Source organism: Macadamia integrifolia, chromosome 5 (genome assembly GCF_013358625.1).
Source record: "Macadamia integrifolia cultivar HAES 741 chromosome 5, SCU_Mint_v3, whole genome shotgun sequence".
NCBI classification, from domain to species: Eukaryota; Viridiplantae; Streptophyta; class Magnoliopsida; order Proteales; family Proteaceae; genus Macadamia; species Macadamia integrifolia.
In genome coordinates, this window is record NC_056561.1 from 16,550,517 (window position 1) to 16,567,721 (window position 17,205).

Below are 17,205 nucleotides of genomic sequence, written 5' to 3' on the forward strand. Positions count from 1 at the left end.
TTGTTATTTCATTTACTTAAGATATTATTTATAAATAAGCAAATACCCCCTATTTGAATCCAATAAAAATAGTTTAAAAATCAAATACCAAAAGGATAAAAAGTCAACTCCTCAGTCCAAGAACAAAAACTAGATTTTGGTTATAGGGGCAATTTTCAACTTTTAAATGCTGGGGTTTTTCTCAGTTATGAAAATTTTATAAATTCTATCATGTTAAAACATTGTTAAAAACCAAAAGTCCTGTAAAATAATATTTTGTTTTGATATCCATAAAATTATTTTCATTCAGGCTCATATAATCATAAAATCATTGCAACTCATATTTAAGTAATCTTAGACTTGTTAGAAAGCTGGTTTTATGTTATAACTAATACAAAAAGTCTCATATAAAAATAAAATCATTTGACCAGTTAAACTTATTATAGAATAAGAGCATTTCTCTAAATGTTGATTTTTTATAACTTAATATGACTTAATGTTAATTTTTTATGGTTTGATGTGGCTAAATGTTGATTTTTAATGACTTGATGTGGCTTAATCTTGATTTTTTATGATACAAGGTATCTATAACTTACTAAATAATGTTAGAAAATAAGAAAAATAAAAAATAACACTTGTTCGCCTTAAGGCAGGCGCCTTCTCGCCTAAGCGCTTAGACAACCCTCCACCGCCTTGGTTTGCCTTGGCGCCGTGACAACTATGGTCATAAATTCTTTTGGTCCAATGGAGAATCCAAACCCACCTCGACAGTGAGATGGCTGAACATTTGTCAACCGAAAAGATGCTTTGGTCTGAATTTAAAACTTGCAAAACCTGATGAATCAAGCTCTTTTAACAAAACGTGGTTGGCAGTTGCTTTCTCCTAATTTCTCACCTTGGGGCAGATTAATGAAAGATAGATAATTCCCTTATTCCAATTTTCTCCATGACTCTTGCCCTACCTCCACTTCTTGGGGTTGGAAATCCATTTTTCTAGAGAGCTCCTTACTCAAGGCCTTTTTATTCAAGTTGGTGATGGTTCCACTATTAATCCTTGGTCTGATATTCCAAATTATCTGCCACACGCAGCTCCATACCCCCTTCCTTGGTCTGATAATTGTCTGTCTCAAATTTGATTATTATAAATTCTCGGTGTTGGAATTAAGAACTTGTTTTTCATTGGTGGCCCCCAGACGTTGCCTTAAGAAGACTCTCGATTCCTATAACCCAAACTGCTAATGATCACGGTTTGTGCAACCAAAAAGTTATTCCAAGGGTCTCCAGGAAGATCAAAAAATCCGGGATTGTATCAAGAATTATGTACAAAAAAATAAGAGAATAGTCAAGGGAATTGCACGTATAGAGATTCAAAAAAGAATCGACCAGAGGTCCACAAGCACAAATTCCACTTTTGAATAGGCCCAAAAATTCTTGCACAAAACAATCCATCCTTTTTCCGCAATATATTTGGCTTTGTACATCCTCTAGGAAGTTTACAGTCTCTTCTGCATATACACTAGCCCTTGGTTCACCGTGCAATTCTCTAAATCCAGTGTGGTTACAACTTTGGCATACTTACACCATTCCAAAGATTCAGTTCTTCTCGTGGAAACTACTTTAGAAAAGCTTCCAACTCATGATCTTCTAAATAATAGAGGTTTCCAAATTCTAAACACATGGACGGGTCTAACGCGCAACATTTTTTATTTATTTTTTGGATGGATAAATAATTCATTTTAACGCGCAACATATTTTTTTTATTACACCTTCCCTACAATTGTCTGGAATTCATCAGGTTTATGCTCAATTTTAAGCTGGAATGAGATCAGTCTCTATTTGATGCAATTCCTCAAGACCTCTCCTACGAGGCTACGACTAAGGATAGTCAACTTCAAAATATCCTTCATTCTGGTTAAGCTTATCATGATAAAGTCTTCCGCAATTCTCACAAGTCAGTTTGGAGTATCATTTGGAATTCTTTGGAGCTCACTAAGTCTTTTACCATCATCACTCGCAATCGGCATTGAAGGTGTTCTCATGTCATTTGCCACCCGCCTCCACTGGGTTACATTAAAATTAACATGGATGTTGCTTCTCGTAATCCAGGTCTTACAGGGATGGAGGAGTTTTCGGAGATTTTAATGGCTCCTTGTGTCATTGCTTCTCCTATGGTATTGGAATCTCTCATGTTGCCGAGGCCTTAGCCATCTTCCAAGCTCTCAAAGCTGCAGTGAATCTGGGTTATAAATCTGTTTGGATTGAAGGTGATAATTTCACTGTCATCAACATCCTCAACCCTAAGTTTCTATCCATTCCCTTGTGAATCAAGCACATTATAAGGGATTCCCAGTCCATTGCTGCTCGATTTGACCAAGTCATCTTTGGACATATTCTAAGGGAAAGGAACACTGTTGCTGACTTCCTGGCGTCATTGGGAGCCTCTTTCCAGTGCAACAGTCCATGGTCTTTTGATCCCCCGAGTTTTATTTCTTCTTTTTTGTGGTTGGATGTTTGTGGTACTGCTTATCCCAGTGTTTTAGTTAATTTGCTCATAATCCCAAAAAAAAAAAAAAAAATAGATGACTGGGAAGCTCAATACCCAATGAAGGTTTCTCACAATCAACTCGCAGACCCACTCCACATATTTTGTCTATCCTTAGAATATTCAATTGTTCCACTCAAGGAACTCCTCAGGAAAAATTTACAAACTCTAAATATTACTGTCACAGTGCTATTCAAGTACCCTTATGGTTGTCTTGTCTACAATAACATCCTCCATGGGGGCATTCTCTGCACGGAATAATGACCTTAAACTTGAATCAGATCAATTAACAATCTGCAATGCAATCATAATACCATTGGTTCAATTCCTCAATTCCATTAATAAAGGAAGAAAAGAAAAATACCAGGGGAAGACGATGACAAAGTTTAATAATAGTAAGAGTGGTGGCATCAAAGTCATAAAACATTGACTTTAGTGGTCAATATCCATTGTAATTGAAGGCCAGCATTAACAATTTTGTATTTTTCCTGTATGTTCTGTATTCTTTAGACATCCCAATTTGTTTCATGTATAGTTAGTTAAATGATATGAATACTGATGGGCAGGTTTTATATGCTATAAGTATTTAGAGTAATAAAGGATATTAAGAAGAGTTCTTCGCTTTTTAATCTAGTTTCCACATGTTTCAGGGCTCAGCTGTTTTTTGGGTAAATAATTCACTTCAAGTCACACTCGGTTCAGCCTAATTAAAGGCATGGTTAAGAGTTGAGATATTGAAGAGAATGTGGCCAACAACAACACAGCCTCATCCCAACTAAAAGTGGTCGGCTACATGGATCAGTAGAATTAAAATACGTGGATGTAGTGGAAATTTTCTTCCAGAGTTCCATGAACCAATTGAATAACAATCCAAACGAGGGAAATTTTATAAGCCAGTACAAGGCCAATAATGGTTTATGGAACCGTAAGCAATCAAGAAACATTGCCCATTAATTAAAACAGATATTAAGGTAAGTGAGAACCCTAGGAAGGCCAAAGCTTCCAAATTAACTCATGCAACAAAGATGTAGAAAAACTCCCAGGAGATGGTAGGATCTATGATGAAGAAAAAGTAAATTGGTTTAGTACTGTCAAGGAAGACCAAGGACGGCTGAAGTAAGGAGTGATTTGGAACAGGTTATGGGCTCTACAAGCAAAAAGGAAGGCCAATGAAGTTGTAGCTAAGAAAGTGACAGTGAAATAACTAATAACTTGTTGACATAGAAGGATTAGCACATAAAATATATGGGACCAGAGAGAAAGATTGAAGCAAGGAAGAAGATTGATCAAAACAGTACCAGCAGAGCTCTCCAGCAATCCCACACATATTTCAATCAAGTTCGATTCCTGCTATTCTCTCTTCCTCTTCTAGTTTCTTCTCTTTACCACCACTCTTGGTTATATGACTATATATATATTGAATTTGAATATATATATATATATATATATATATTGAATTTGAAGGGCAAAGTTCTGGTTAGACTTGTAATTCAATGTCACTATTTCACTATCATTTTATGTTTTTAAGTTAGTTCATTATTACTGTGGACAGCTTTGCCCCTCACGAGTTATGTTTAAATGGGGTTAATTAGGAAGCTTTAGGTTTTATCAGTGACTGTTATTTAAGGTTATAAACAGCCAACATTTTCAGAATCTTAATATTCGTATTATTCAACTGAAAAAGAGAAGCAGCTCTTCTCTTCTATTCTTAGTTTCTAACAAATTTGGATTTGTTATTCCAGGGATTCTACACAGCTAAAATCAATTAAATCTTCTTCTTTATGCCACTTGTGCTTTAACAGAACATACTGCAACAGATAGTATGGCAGATAATGCAGCAGTTCATATCCAAGATCACTCCAACCAATCTTGGTAAGGTGGATGCTTGTGCCTTTCAGTCTTGTTCAGATTCAAATCCTGGAATGTTGGGACCTATAGATGTAATACCTAACCTGGATCAACTCAGAAATGAATCCCAGATCTGGACCTACTATGCCAGGGCACACTCAGAACTGCATCAAAGTTGAATGAGAGAAGAAGATTCATATAGCTGATTCAAAATATTTCGAATAAGGCCTTGTTGGTAACGCTAATGATGCTGAAGATTGCAAAATAGCCTTTATAATGTAGTCCAGTGTGTAAGATAATAAAAAAGGCTCCATCTTTGAGTTTATGTGATTGGATTGCTATCACCACCATCAGTCACGTCCACCATGACTATTGATATTGCTGTCGTAATCATCACGATATTTTTAGGATGGCGTTTTCTTCCCTAAATATTAAATTTTTCATAAATCTAAAGCATGAGAATAGTTTCCGGAAAGCTTAGTCGGCTAAATAATTTTTTTTCCAGGCTTGCCCACATTTTGAAGCCTATGAGTCTTCAAAGACTAAAAATCAATTTAAGAACCTATACAAGTGTTACTGGGTGTGAGATGTATTCAGAAAGTTATTTTGGGCTGAGACACAACAAGATTCAAAGCTGCAGAAGTAAATTTTTTCTTATTTTCCCTTTCAGTTTCAAGCTCTCTTTTTTGGTTGAAAATATTCTCTTTCAATTAAACAAGTTTTGAACAATAGATTTGTAAGGGGATTTGTATCTTGTTTTAAAGTCACATTTTAGTGTAAACTGCCAAGAACGTTAAATAAGAATGGATGTCATGTGACTCATGTCTATGTAAGCATATAGTTACAGACAAGGATTAAAGTATCGGCATCGGTCGGCTAAATTTAAGATCTATCAGAGGGTATTGTATTTTATCAGAGATACGCTAAGATATGCTAAAGATCAAGGATTTAAGTATTGGTATCGATCGCCGTATTGGCCAGCTAAATTTATCGTATCAGTATCGGAGATTTTTTTTTTTTTGGATGAATAAATAAATTCATTACCAAGAGGAAGAATATACAAAAGAGAGGGGGGAGACAAAGTCTAAAGGAAACCTCAAAGGCCAAAGCGCCTCGCTAAAGGGAGAGGGACATCAAGGGAGGGGGAGATAGTGGAGGGAGGGAGCCCCCAGGCAACAACAATGAGCTTGTTCCTTGGGGAGCAAGGAGCCTGGCGATGATGGAGATAGTTTAAACCTGGTTACAGACAAGGCTTTAAGTATCCTACTGTATCTGTCATTACTAACCGATATGCATACTATCTTTAAGGTACCAATACGATACCTAAAAATAATGTATTGATTGTATTGGGTCGATACATGACCCGATGCGGTCCATTCATGGTTGTTACCTATCAATACACTTGATACATCTCTTATAAACTACAGAACGCGATCCATGACTGCAAAACATTTACCAAGAGATCCTCTAAGCATTCTAATCATTTTTTTTTTTTTTTTTGGTGGCAAAGTCAACTTGATTCCTTGCTTCTACTGGCAAAAGTGACTCTAGTAGGGCTGATTCATCACTACTAAACAGCATGCAATCAAGGAGGACTGAAACCAAATTTACAAGAACATTTTTCTGTGAAAAACTATCAATTTTTTGCTTAAATATTGATTTTTTTATGTTGATTTTTCAATGGATCACTATATTAATGAAAAACAACCTGAATGATTGCATTTTTAGCAATGATGTGTGCATCTAAACACTAAATCTTCCCCCAAACTGAAAACAACATCTTTTATGGTAATACTGCATGTAAGAAACCTCATCCTTTATATATAATCAATTGAATGCACTTGTCTCGTTGTAGTTTGTTCTCCTTATTATACATAATATATGACATATTACTTATTTATAGTGTTTTCTGCTTCTTAAGTTTCTTAAGAATTTACATGTGTATCTTGTGTCTCTTTGATACGATACGATACATCTCTTAAAATCACCTTCCAATAAGATATCCGATACCGATACCGATACCGATACCGATACCGATAATTTAATCCTTGGTTACAGAATATAAATTTAAGTTGGATTCTCCAGACCACCTTTCTTTTAAAAGGATATACATTGTCACCATTTTTTTATTGGGTACCTATTGAAGTTTGTTCCCATATGTCAGTAAAAGGCTCTGAAAGGTAATCTTCTCCCAGAACCATTGGTTTAGTATGACTATGCCTGGTTTTCTGTACACCATAGATGTCATCAGTTGAACTACTTATGATGCCCATACACTAAGATGGTGGATAATAGGGGTGCCAATTCGTGGCCCGAACCAACTAAACCGACCGGGACCGACCGTTTATAGACCGGCCAGGCCCGGACCGTTTATTAAACGTGTCGGGCTTGAGCCCGGCCCGTTTATAAACGGTCGGTCATGGTTTAGCTACTTGGACCATCGGGCACCCGACCGAGACCAACCATTTAACAGCCGACCGAGACCGGCCTATTGTGCACCGGCCTAGCCCGACCCTTTAATGATTGTAGAATACCTATTTTACCCCCCAAATTAAAAAGTAAAAACATGTTCACATTTTAAATAATGGTTATATTTGGTATCATTTATTGATTAATTGGCATTTTTTTGGGCTTGCATGAGTGGGCCGGAATATAAGAGCACATTTTAAAGAGGGTCCGTTTAAAAACCGGTTAAAGCCTGTTTAACATTAAACATGTCCATAGCCCAGTTAAGGCCCGACTAAAGCCCGATTATAGCCCGAGGCCGATCGACCGAATATAAAGCGTACCATGCCCTCAATAACTAAGCCCAATTAGTTAAATGGGCGGACACGGTGTAGCCTTTGAAAGTCTTCAAGCCCGATTAAGCCCGACCGAAACCGAACAGGCCCGACCGGTTGACACCCCTAGTGGATGAGGTCCATGAGGAAAGATTTTGCACACACTATAATGCCAAATGCAACCAAAAATAATTATATTCAAAGAACCAGATATAGACCAAGCAACTTTTAGAAACCCAGATTTGGAGAGTTACTTGTTTGACCGGAGCAAAATTCTCCTTTCAAGCAACACAGCAGTGAAAAGCCTAATTAAGTTGTCAACATCCAAGCACTGTACAAGTGGCTGAAAGGATATCTGTAGACAGTTAAACAAACAGTGGTTATCAAATAGCATTGTTGGATTTCAATTCTACTCTTATAAATAACGGGATGGAATGATCAGCAAAAACTAGAAGCATAATGTCAACAGATGAGAAGAGATTTGCATACATCAGCATGAGGGAGTCCATCCTTCGGTGGTGCCTCAACAGAAAGCAGACAGTTCTCAATAGCAAAAAGTACTCGATCTTTCCCAGGAGTAGGCAAAGGTACATTTGATACCATATATGCTATAACATCCCATAATGGCTTGCTGAAATCGTTGTACAGTGCAGCAAGTCACATAGAAGAAATTAATCATCAGAGAGAAGGTGGAGCAAGAGAAAGCAATTTAATGCCAAGCAATAAAATAAGAAGACAGAAACTACTTATTTGCAGATGTAACCATATATTTTAGGATTCATGACAAATTTTCTTCAGGGTAGGAAGCCATATACAAGCCACAGTTGTGCATCTCATTAGGCATCAGCAGACCCAGTTTAAGGAGGTTCCAGCCCTGTATCTTTTCGGCTATTAGGAGCCCACAATTTGTTATACTCCACAAGTTGAGATGCAACTCCCCTGGTGCCTTCCCAACCTGGAAGGTATTGTGAAGCTGAACTCTGGTTACTGCTGATCAGGGGATTGTGAGGACAAATGCAGGGGTCACAATCAGGTTTTTTCTGGGCCTACAGGGAGGGTGACTCTCCTAGGGAAGAGCTCCTCTCAATTCATTTTGGATAGGATATTTCTACAAAGGAAGGCTTATCACACATCATTGTGAAGAGGAATTCATCCAGTGATAAAGCATGGATGAAACGCAGTGAAATGGGAACATGGAGGTTCATGCATAACCTTGCGTAAGACAAATGGCCTCATTAGTTTGAAGGAGATTTTCCCTATTATATATATATATATATATATAGATATGTATTATTTTAGACTTGTAAGCATATTAATGTAGTTTTAGAATTTAAAACTATGATTGCACAACTGTCTTTGTTGGAGTTTATATAAACCTAAGCACCATGGGCCAAGTAAACCACCCCCCAAAAAAGAAAGGGTCTTTGTTCCACTCAATCCACCAAAGAAATTAATTCATCAGGACTTTTTTTCTTCTTTTTCTTCTCTTTTTTTTTTGGCGGGGGGGGGGGGGGGGGGGAAGGCGGGGTTACCTGGGACCCAGGGGGTTTAGGTGGTGTTGTAATTTTGAATATTTTTATTATGTTAACCTCTGGGAATATAAACCCTTGCAATCTCCACCATTTTGGAACTGTTTTTCTTGGACTTAATAAAGGAATGTTCAATAGTATGACAATAAAATTACGATCAAGATAAAAGACTATATTATAATAGTTTTACATTAGAGTAAAGTCCATCTAAAAGACTGATTGTCCTATGGTTATCGTGACAAGTTTTGTTTAGAGGGTCAAGACCAACACAGCAACACTGGATAAGTTCCATCTAGAAGATTGCCAACAAATGACTTGGCATGATATTGATCCTTAACTTTTGGGATTTAAAAAAAAAAAAAAATTCTGACTTTTTAACCGAATCAACAACAACTCAGCCTTATCCCAACTAAATGGGGTTTACATGGAGTTTTATCCTCCAACCAGATTTGTTCAAGTTCATACTTGAATCGAGGTCTAAGTTATTTATGTCTTTCCTCACTCTAGAGTTATTTTAGGTCTGCCCTAGCTCTTTTAGCTCCTTTAATCTGAATCAAATCACTCCTCCCTAGTCCGTACTAGAGCATCTTTACATAGAGCATTATCCTCCTACCATATTTGTTCGAACTCATACTTGAATCGAGGTCTAAGATATTTATGTCTTTCCTCACTTTTTCTCCTAGAGTTATTTTAGGTCTGCCCTAGCTATTTTAGCTTCTTTAATCTAAATCAAGTCACTCCTCCATAGTCCATACTAGAGCACCAAAGGCCTCCATTGAACATGGCCATGACACCTCAAAGGCTCAAATGACTTTCTCATAGCTTATCATGTATCGGAGAAACTCCCAAATCAGCTCTAATATGATCAGTTCCTTTATCATTCCTCGTTTTTCCAAACATTCATCTCAACATCTTCATCTCAGCTACACTAAGTTTATCTGTATGATGCTTATTAACTGCTCAATATTTTGCACCATATATCATAGTCAATCTTTTTGTTGGATGGAGAAATGACTTGTGTCTAATATGAAACCAGTCCTCTTTATTTATAATAACAAAGAGAAAGTTCTAGAATATTATAAGGACCATTAAACCCCTTAAGAATCTAAGGACCCAATTGGAATCTAAGACTTTCCCTAAAACCCATGATTACAACACTCTCCCTCAAGCTGATGCATAGATATCACATATGCCCAACTTGTAGATAATAGGATGAAACATCGTACTACTAAGACCTTTATTAAATACATCAGCTAGTTGTTCACTACTAGAAACAAAAGGCATAGTGATAAAAACCCATATCCAACTTCTCTTTGATGAAGTGTCGATCGATCATGCTGGACAAGGTTGTGGGCAATGTTAATGGCAGATTTTCTGTCACAAAAGAGATTAATATGAAGGGTAGCGGGGACAGCTAAATCTGTGAGAAGGCCATAAATCCATAGGAGCTCGCAAATGCCATGAACCATAGCACGGAACTCTGCTTCAGCACTTGAACAAGCAACCACGGCTTGCTTCTTGCTTCTTGCTTCGTCATGTAACAAGGTTACCACCATCAAATGTGAAATTACCAATAGTAGACCTGCGGTCATCAAGGGAACCAGCCAATCAGCATCCATGAAGGCCTCCACCCTAAGGTGATCATGAGGAGAAAAAATAATGCCACGTCCTAGAGTAGATTTCAAGTAGCGAAGAATACGCAATATAGCTTCCATCTGAGTCAGAGTAAGGATCATGCATATACTGACCAACCAGGCTGACGGAAAATGCTATATCAGAGCGTATGAGAAAGATAGATCAAGCGCCCCACTAATCTTTGATATCTCCCGTTATTTGCAAGGTCACCTTCCTTGCTACTCAAGTGACCGTTAGCTTCAATAGGAGTATCTGTGGCTTACACCCCAAAATGTCTGTCTAAGAAAGAAGGTCAAGCACCTAGTATGTAGATCCCACTGAACTGGCAGGGATAGCAAGTTCAAGAGGCGGCACATCTTCCACAATGGAAGAGACTCTCCCTAAAGAGGTGCCGTAGTGTAGTATGACGCAGATTCGTGAAAGAAAACATCCATAATCACAACCATAAGGCTACCATGATACCATCTTGGTAAGAGATCTTTCCATAAGAGTTATAATGTTATAACATGGAGCTATATTTGATTTTTTATTTCCATTTTCATATTCTTGAATCCTTCTCCATCAGATTAATATTCATTCCTTCCAGCTAGATAAAGCAGTTGTATACATCCTTGCCTCCTTAATAGTCCATTGGGATAATGGATACCGAATAACTATATATAGTGCATCTCATATATGGTTTTGAATTCTATAAATGCATTTATTCAAAGAAACTTTATCCAATCCTAGGCACACATAATTAACCTTCCAATCTTTACCTTGGATGGTTGGCCAACCACTAAACATTTTGCCACAGTTGCCCCCCTCCACAAACACCACACACATGCACACAGAGACAGACAGGAAGAGAAATTGAGAATAACTCCTCATCCAAATTCCAGGAAAAGATAGTGTCCTAATTCCAAAAAGTAATGCAAGAAGAACTCAACAAAATCTTATCCAATACCCCAAGATCCAAGGGGAAAAAGATGAGTTCCACATAAAACCCATATAACCAGAAGTTTGTTTATAACATACCATGTCCATGAACAGTTTAGGTGGGCCAAAAGCACTCGATATACTGACTAATTTTGGCCCACATTGTGGCCCATGTTTACACCCAGTTCATAACCCACATAATATTAACACCTAAAAAATCTTTTCTTGGTCCAGTGGGTTAACTCTGGGCTATTAAGCAGTCCTATAGCCAGAAATATTTTCCCTTTTGACGAATAATAATTCAATCAAGGGTTTGTTGGGTGGGGGGGGGGGGGGGGGGAGTGCAGAACTTCAGATTTGCAATTCAAATATAATAAACAGCAAGAAACAGTTAGGATCCTGAAATCAATATTCAATATAGAAGAGAAAAAAATCAGAAGAAATCAGGGAAAGTAGAAGAATTAGAGGAAAATATCAAAATTAGAGAATAAGAAGAACAGAGAAGAAGAGAGAAGATCAATCACACCTAATAAGTAATTGATCATCAGAAGGAGGAGGAGATCAGATCATGAATACAAGTCCTGTATGCACAGCACAATAACTCCAGGGCTCTTGAGAAAACTCATATTCTTTACTCAAATAGTGTCTAATTAATGGGGGCTGTATACATATATAAAGACCTTTTAAAATTCCTAAATAGACTTGCAACTGGACTCCTTATCACTCTCAACGCTGAATAAGGGGGGAAAAACTTACTCAAACCTGAAACTCTATTCTAAGAAGTAAGTATCCTAATTGAACTCAAACTCTTAACTTTTAACTACTAATCTCATGCACCAACTTCTTCACCGTTACTTTATAGGTTTATAATTTAAGCCCATTACAACATCGACCCCCCAGACCCCACGGTGTGTGGCAGGAGCCTTGTGCACCAGGTACGTCTTCTTTTTTTTTTTTTTTTTTTTTTTTTTTAATAAGATCAACCCATAAGCAAGTGACTCAAGACCCATAGAACCCATCCTGGCCCTAAATAGTCTTCCTAGGCCTAATCAGGCAGTCATCAGCTCTTCCTATGCTGATACAAGTGTTGGACTGTTAATGCTCTCATTTCTCTTTCTATGGACTATGGTTTAGTCTATAGTTTCCTTCATTCTAATTCCATAGAAGCTACATTTTTGCTCATCAGTTTATGCAAACCAGCATTAAATATGTAGGGAAGATGGGTTTACAAACTTGAATATCTTCACGGACTTAACAAAATAGCATATTAGCAACGTTACTTGTTAAGAAAATTTCTCACTAGACTAAAGTTGTTAGCTCTCTGCGTCACGAATACTAATCTCAAAGAAAGTGATGAACGAAACCACCTTTATCCCAATCTAGGACATCCAATGGGCATCATACATTTAGTTTCTTCATGCCCTTTTAAGACACCACAACATAAAAACATACAAAACCAACATATGATGGAAGCTTGTTTAATGATGTATGAATTGACAGAAATAAATACTCCCAAAAAAATAAGAAGACATACCTACTTCCAGTAGGAGAAAAGCAAAGAGAAAATATTTCCTCTAGTGCATCCCGGAGGACATGGAAGCTGGGTGAGCGTGAAACAAGACAAATGCATTTGTCTGAAAATGAATTTGCATGTATACGATAAGCCTCAGCAATATCCTCACTGACTGGATCTCGAAAAGCAATGCAGCTAACATAAATTTTAGACCCATCTCCCTCTGCAGAAATTTTTCCAGTCAAAAATTGAGCACAAGAGGTCCAGGTCTGGACTCTTAATAGAATAAAATAAATTCATGAAAAATCATGAGAACACATCAATTAGGCAGTAAAAACAAAATTACCACCAAAGTAAAGTACAGATATGGAAGCAATTAGAAACAATACTTTCTTTTGAGTGAGAAGTCCTAACAAATTCTCATCATCGTAAGACACTCTTTGTTAAACACCTCTGTGTATTGAAAAGACAGAACTTCTAGAGATCAATTTGGAAATGATGTACAATATTCAGAGTAAGATGCAATACACTTTGGACTAGGAAAACTGACATTTAAGCTGACCGCATCCACAAGAACAGTCCAAAAAAAATTGTGTATTGTAGTAAGGATAGGAAAGAAATAAAGAAAGAGGAAATTAGGGGTGTCAAAACCTAAACCAAACCGGTAAACCGGCTGGACCAAACCAAACTGAAGCCTTATTGGGCTGGTTTCGGTTTGGGATATTGCAACCCAAAACCAAATCGAAACTGGCTCAAAACCCAGACCGAAACCAAACTGGTAAGAAACCGAAAAGTCCAAAATTCATTAAAAAACCAAATTTTGCATAGTTTTGTATAAGTTTCTAATGGAAATCAAACCCAAATCAGACAAAAAACCAAAACCAACCCGATTACAAACCAATACAAGAAACCGAAGCCAAACATTCAACCCACACTGAAACCGGGCCGAACCAACCCATTGACACCCCTAGAGGAAATGATGAAAGAAATCAAACAAGAGGGGTCCAAATTAAGCATTCAGGTCAATTTCCTTCCCCTCACCCAAAACCCAAAGCTGATACATCTAATCACGTAGATAGGTTCAATATCCAGATTTGATATATTTACCATTGAATAAATCCAATAGAAGTTAATGAAATTTTAGAACACTAGAATATTGATCGTGAAAGTAAAATTTTTTTGAGAAAATTTCATGATTACCCACTTTTGGGTTTCCCTTTACAAAACTATCTACTTAAAATTTAAGGTAACAAAAATACCCAAAATTAGGTTTGGGTTTACAAAACTAACCACTCGAAGTTTCAGTTAACAAAAATACCCAAAATCAGATTTGGGTTTACAACACTACCCAAAATAGTGATTCTTCATCTTCCACATATAATCAGGTATTTTTTATAACTGAAACTTTGACTAGGTAGTTAAGTAAACCCAAACCTGATTTTGGTTATTTTGTTAACTTAAAATTTAAGTAGGTAATTTTGTAAAAGGAAACCTAAAAGTGGGTAATCATGTAATTTTCCCAATTTAGGGGGGTGAATGATAATATATTAAAAAGAAACCGAGAAGATACACAAGCCTAGAAGGCAATCCAAGGGGGAACTCATAACTAAAGAGAACAACCATCAAAAAGAGGAAACAACAAAACAATGGGGAGGGAAGAAACAAAATAAAGGATGATACACCAAAATTAGGATGGGGAGGAAAAAAGAGAAAGATCCCTAGAATAGGCCATTTGCCTATTTCTAGAAGTGTCAGGACAAACAGGGCATTTTGGAAGAATTTTATTCCTGATCTCAAAATTAATATCATTCCAAATCTGCTCAAATGAACGCGACAAGGACGTCCATCTTCTTTTGTTTTGCACTATCTAGATATGATGAACAACCGCAACCAGACCAGTTGATCATACTATCTAGATTTGATAAATGAACTGAAGAAACAATAGCAGTTCAAAGTCAATGCATTTGTTTAGCACATAAGTTGCAGAGTACTGCAATCCAATTATTTAAAGACCTCTTTAGGAAAATTATCCGGTGAACTCAGGGATGACTGAGAGATGACATTACACCCATGGTTCAAAATTTCAGTTGAAATAGACCAAAATTTTGCAAAATATTTTGGCTTCGAGAATGCGCAAAATGAAATAGGGGTCGACTCTATAGGCATATCAGATTTTGACAAAAATTTTGGCATTTCAGCCTTGTTTTGAAATTTCAGTATAAATAATGTAACAAATTCAACATTACAATCGAAGTGGGTCAAAATTTCAACCCATCATGAGTTTCAACACTTTTAACCCAACCATACATACCGGCTCCACCATCCACTCACAGTGGCTCCCTACATAGATATATATTCACAATACAGTGATCTATTCCCTTTTGACGAATAATATGTTCACAATGCCACTTATAAGATTGTTGTGGAGGAATTCGAGCATTTCTTCCAGCACATTATGACATGGCAATCATTTGAGTCACAGTCAAGCAGTTACATTGGCACCAACAATCTGCTAGTGGTCTTGCTCTTCCCCAGAGCTCTACGTGATACTAGGGTGGGCAGAGGCATAGTTGTCACGGCATCTAGGCAACCCAAGGCATTGGCGGGGGTTTGCAAGCAAGGTAAAACCAACAAGGAGATCAAAAAGGTGATCAAGGCGCCCACAGGGATACCTTGAAAACTATGGGCAGAGTGGTCCAATATGTAACATATAATCATGTACCAAGTAACTTGTACTCAAGAAAGTGTTGATGTAATATGCAACATGTAGCATGTCAGTATGTCCCATCTACCTTGAAATATTATTGATAATTATGAAAAACATTCCAATATTATATTTTTCATGCCAAATACATATTTAGTTGTTATAATTGAATTGTGTGTTTTAGTACTAAATTATGTGTAGAATAGGCTATATTAGAGAAAGTATACAACAAGGTACAGCGAACACTAGCAACCTAGGGTCTGAAGCCAAACTACCATTTTGGGTGTGATTTTTAACAATCTAAAGTTTCAAATATGTTTAGAGATGCTTAATTAGGGTTTCCCTGAAGTTTCGAACCAAAATATGGTCATTTGACTGCTGAAATATTTCAGATTTTGATCGAAACTCAGAACCTTGATTACATCACTATTCAATTGAAAGCCATCACCAAAGGTTTAAATATCTAGGTACCACAGTTGGACAGATCCAATATCTGAAGGGGATGCATGCAGCTTGGTATTGACTTCCCTCTCCCTCTGGTGGTCCTTGGAGACACTTATAACTTATCTGAAGGGCCAGATTCCTTTCATTGGCTGCTGATGTCTTCTAGTTAGAGGACAAGGACTGCCAATTTCTTAGCAGGAAAGCTCCCAAAAGCTGGGGCATGCAGACAGCGCTTCTTCTGGGCCATTTTGCACTTAGTATTGCTATTTTGATGCCTGTGAGCCATAATTTGTTTGGACATTATCCTACTTGCACCACTTCCTTTCATTCTTGGGGCTTCTATTTGGAGCATTATCCTGGGACCTTATCCTATTCATTTTTCTCTCTTCCAGTTCACCAAAATTGTTGGGTGTTGGAGGGAAAAAAACCTTCAAGAAAATCCATTCCCCATAATGGATATGCCATTTTATAATTTTTTGGAAAAACACTCAAGGAAATAATACATGTAATGGTTGACAAATGAGAATTTCATTGACTAAAAGCATCCACACATTATACACTAAGCAGTATCCAATGTCAGTATAGCTATCGAACCCTCAACCCTGTAGACACAGGTGAACTAAGCATTTTCAGGATCCAGATTCCAGATATCTTACGTTGGGACCGATATTTGACTATTACTTGACCAGAAACCATGGACGGGTTTTTCTACTCATAAAACAAATCAGAAAGCTGGTGCTTGCAAACTACTTCAAATACACAATTTTGCTAAATAAAATTATTATTATTAATATATATACATAAATATATGCATATATTAACGGTCCTTACCAGTTAATACTATTGGATAGCTCCGTGGAAATGTTGAGACATCATTGGGATCAAAGCCTGATGAATAGAACTCCACACCAGCTGGCAAAACACACTGCAAATTTGGGGCAGGCGCCATATTAATAGGTATTAGTGCCTAGCCTCAAAAGATAGTAAATGCAAATATAAATGCAACAGAACTAATAACCAGAAACATTTCACCTATACATGCAGCTATTAGCAATACTTGCAGACACACAGCCCCAGGGGAGGGAGGGAGAGGAAAAAAAAAAAAGGAATGCGGAAACCCCTGAAGAAAAAGAATCAAACACAAACACTGTTTCTAAATAACCACCTAATAGACACAAAGGGATGGAGACATGGGGGACGAATTACAACAACAATCATAACCTTATCCCAACTAAATGGGGTCGGCTACATGGGGGAGGAATTACAGGAAACCAAAATTGGAATAACTGGAAATGGATAAAAAATTCTCAGGG

The 17,205-nt window shown here is 37.2% G+C and overlaps 1 protein-coding gene across 1 annotated transcript in view; it reads right to left on the reverse strand.

Moving 5' to 3' along the window:
• LOC122077923 (DENN domain and WD repeat-containing protein SCD1) overlaps positions 1-16,841 on the reverse strand; it is a 79,526-nt gene extending 62,685 nt beyond the window's left edge. The window contains exons 1-4 of the mRNA XM_042643811.1: positions 16,724-16,841; positions 12,766-12,967; positions 7,639-7,780; positions 7,404-7,504 (exon numbers count right to left, since the gene is read on the reverse strand). Of these exons, the coding sequence (XP_042499745.1) occupies positions 7,404-7,504; positions 7,639-7,780; positions 12,766-12,967; positions 16,724-16,841 (563 nt within the window). The remainder of the gene's footprint in view (positions 1-7,403; positions 7,505-7,638; positions 7,781-12,765; positions 12,968-16,723) is intronic.
• Between the last annotated feature and the right edge of the window lie 364 nt (positions 16,842-17,205).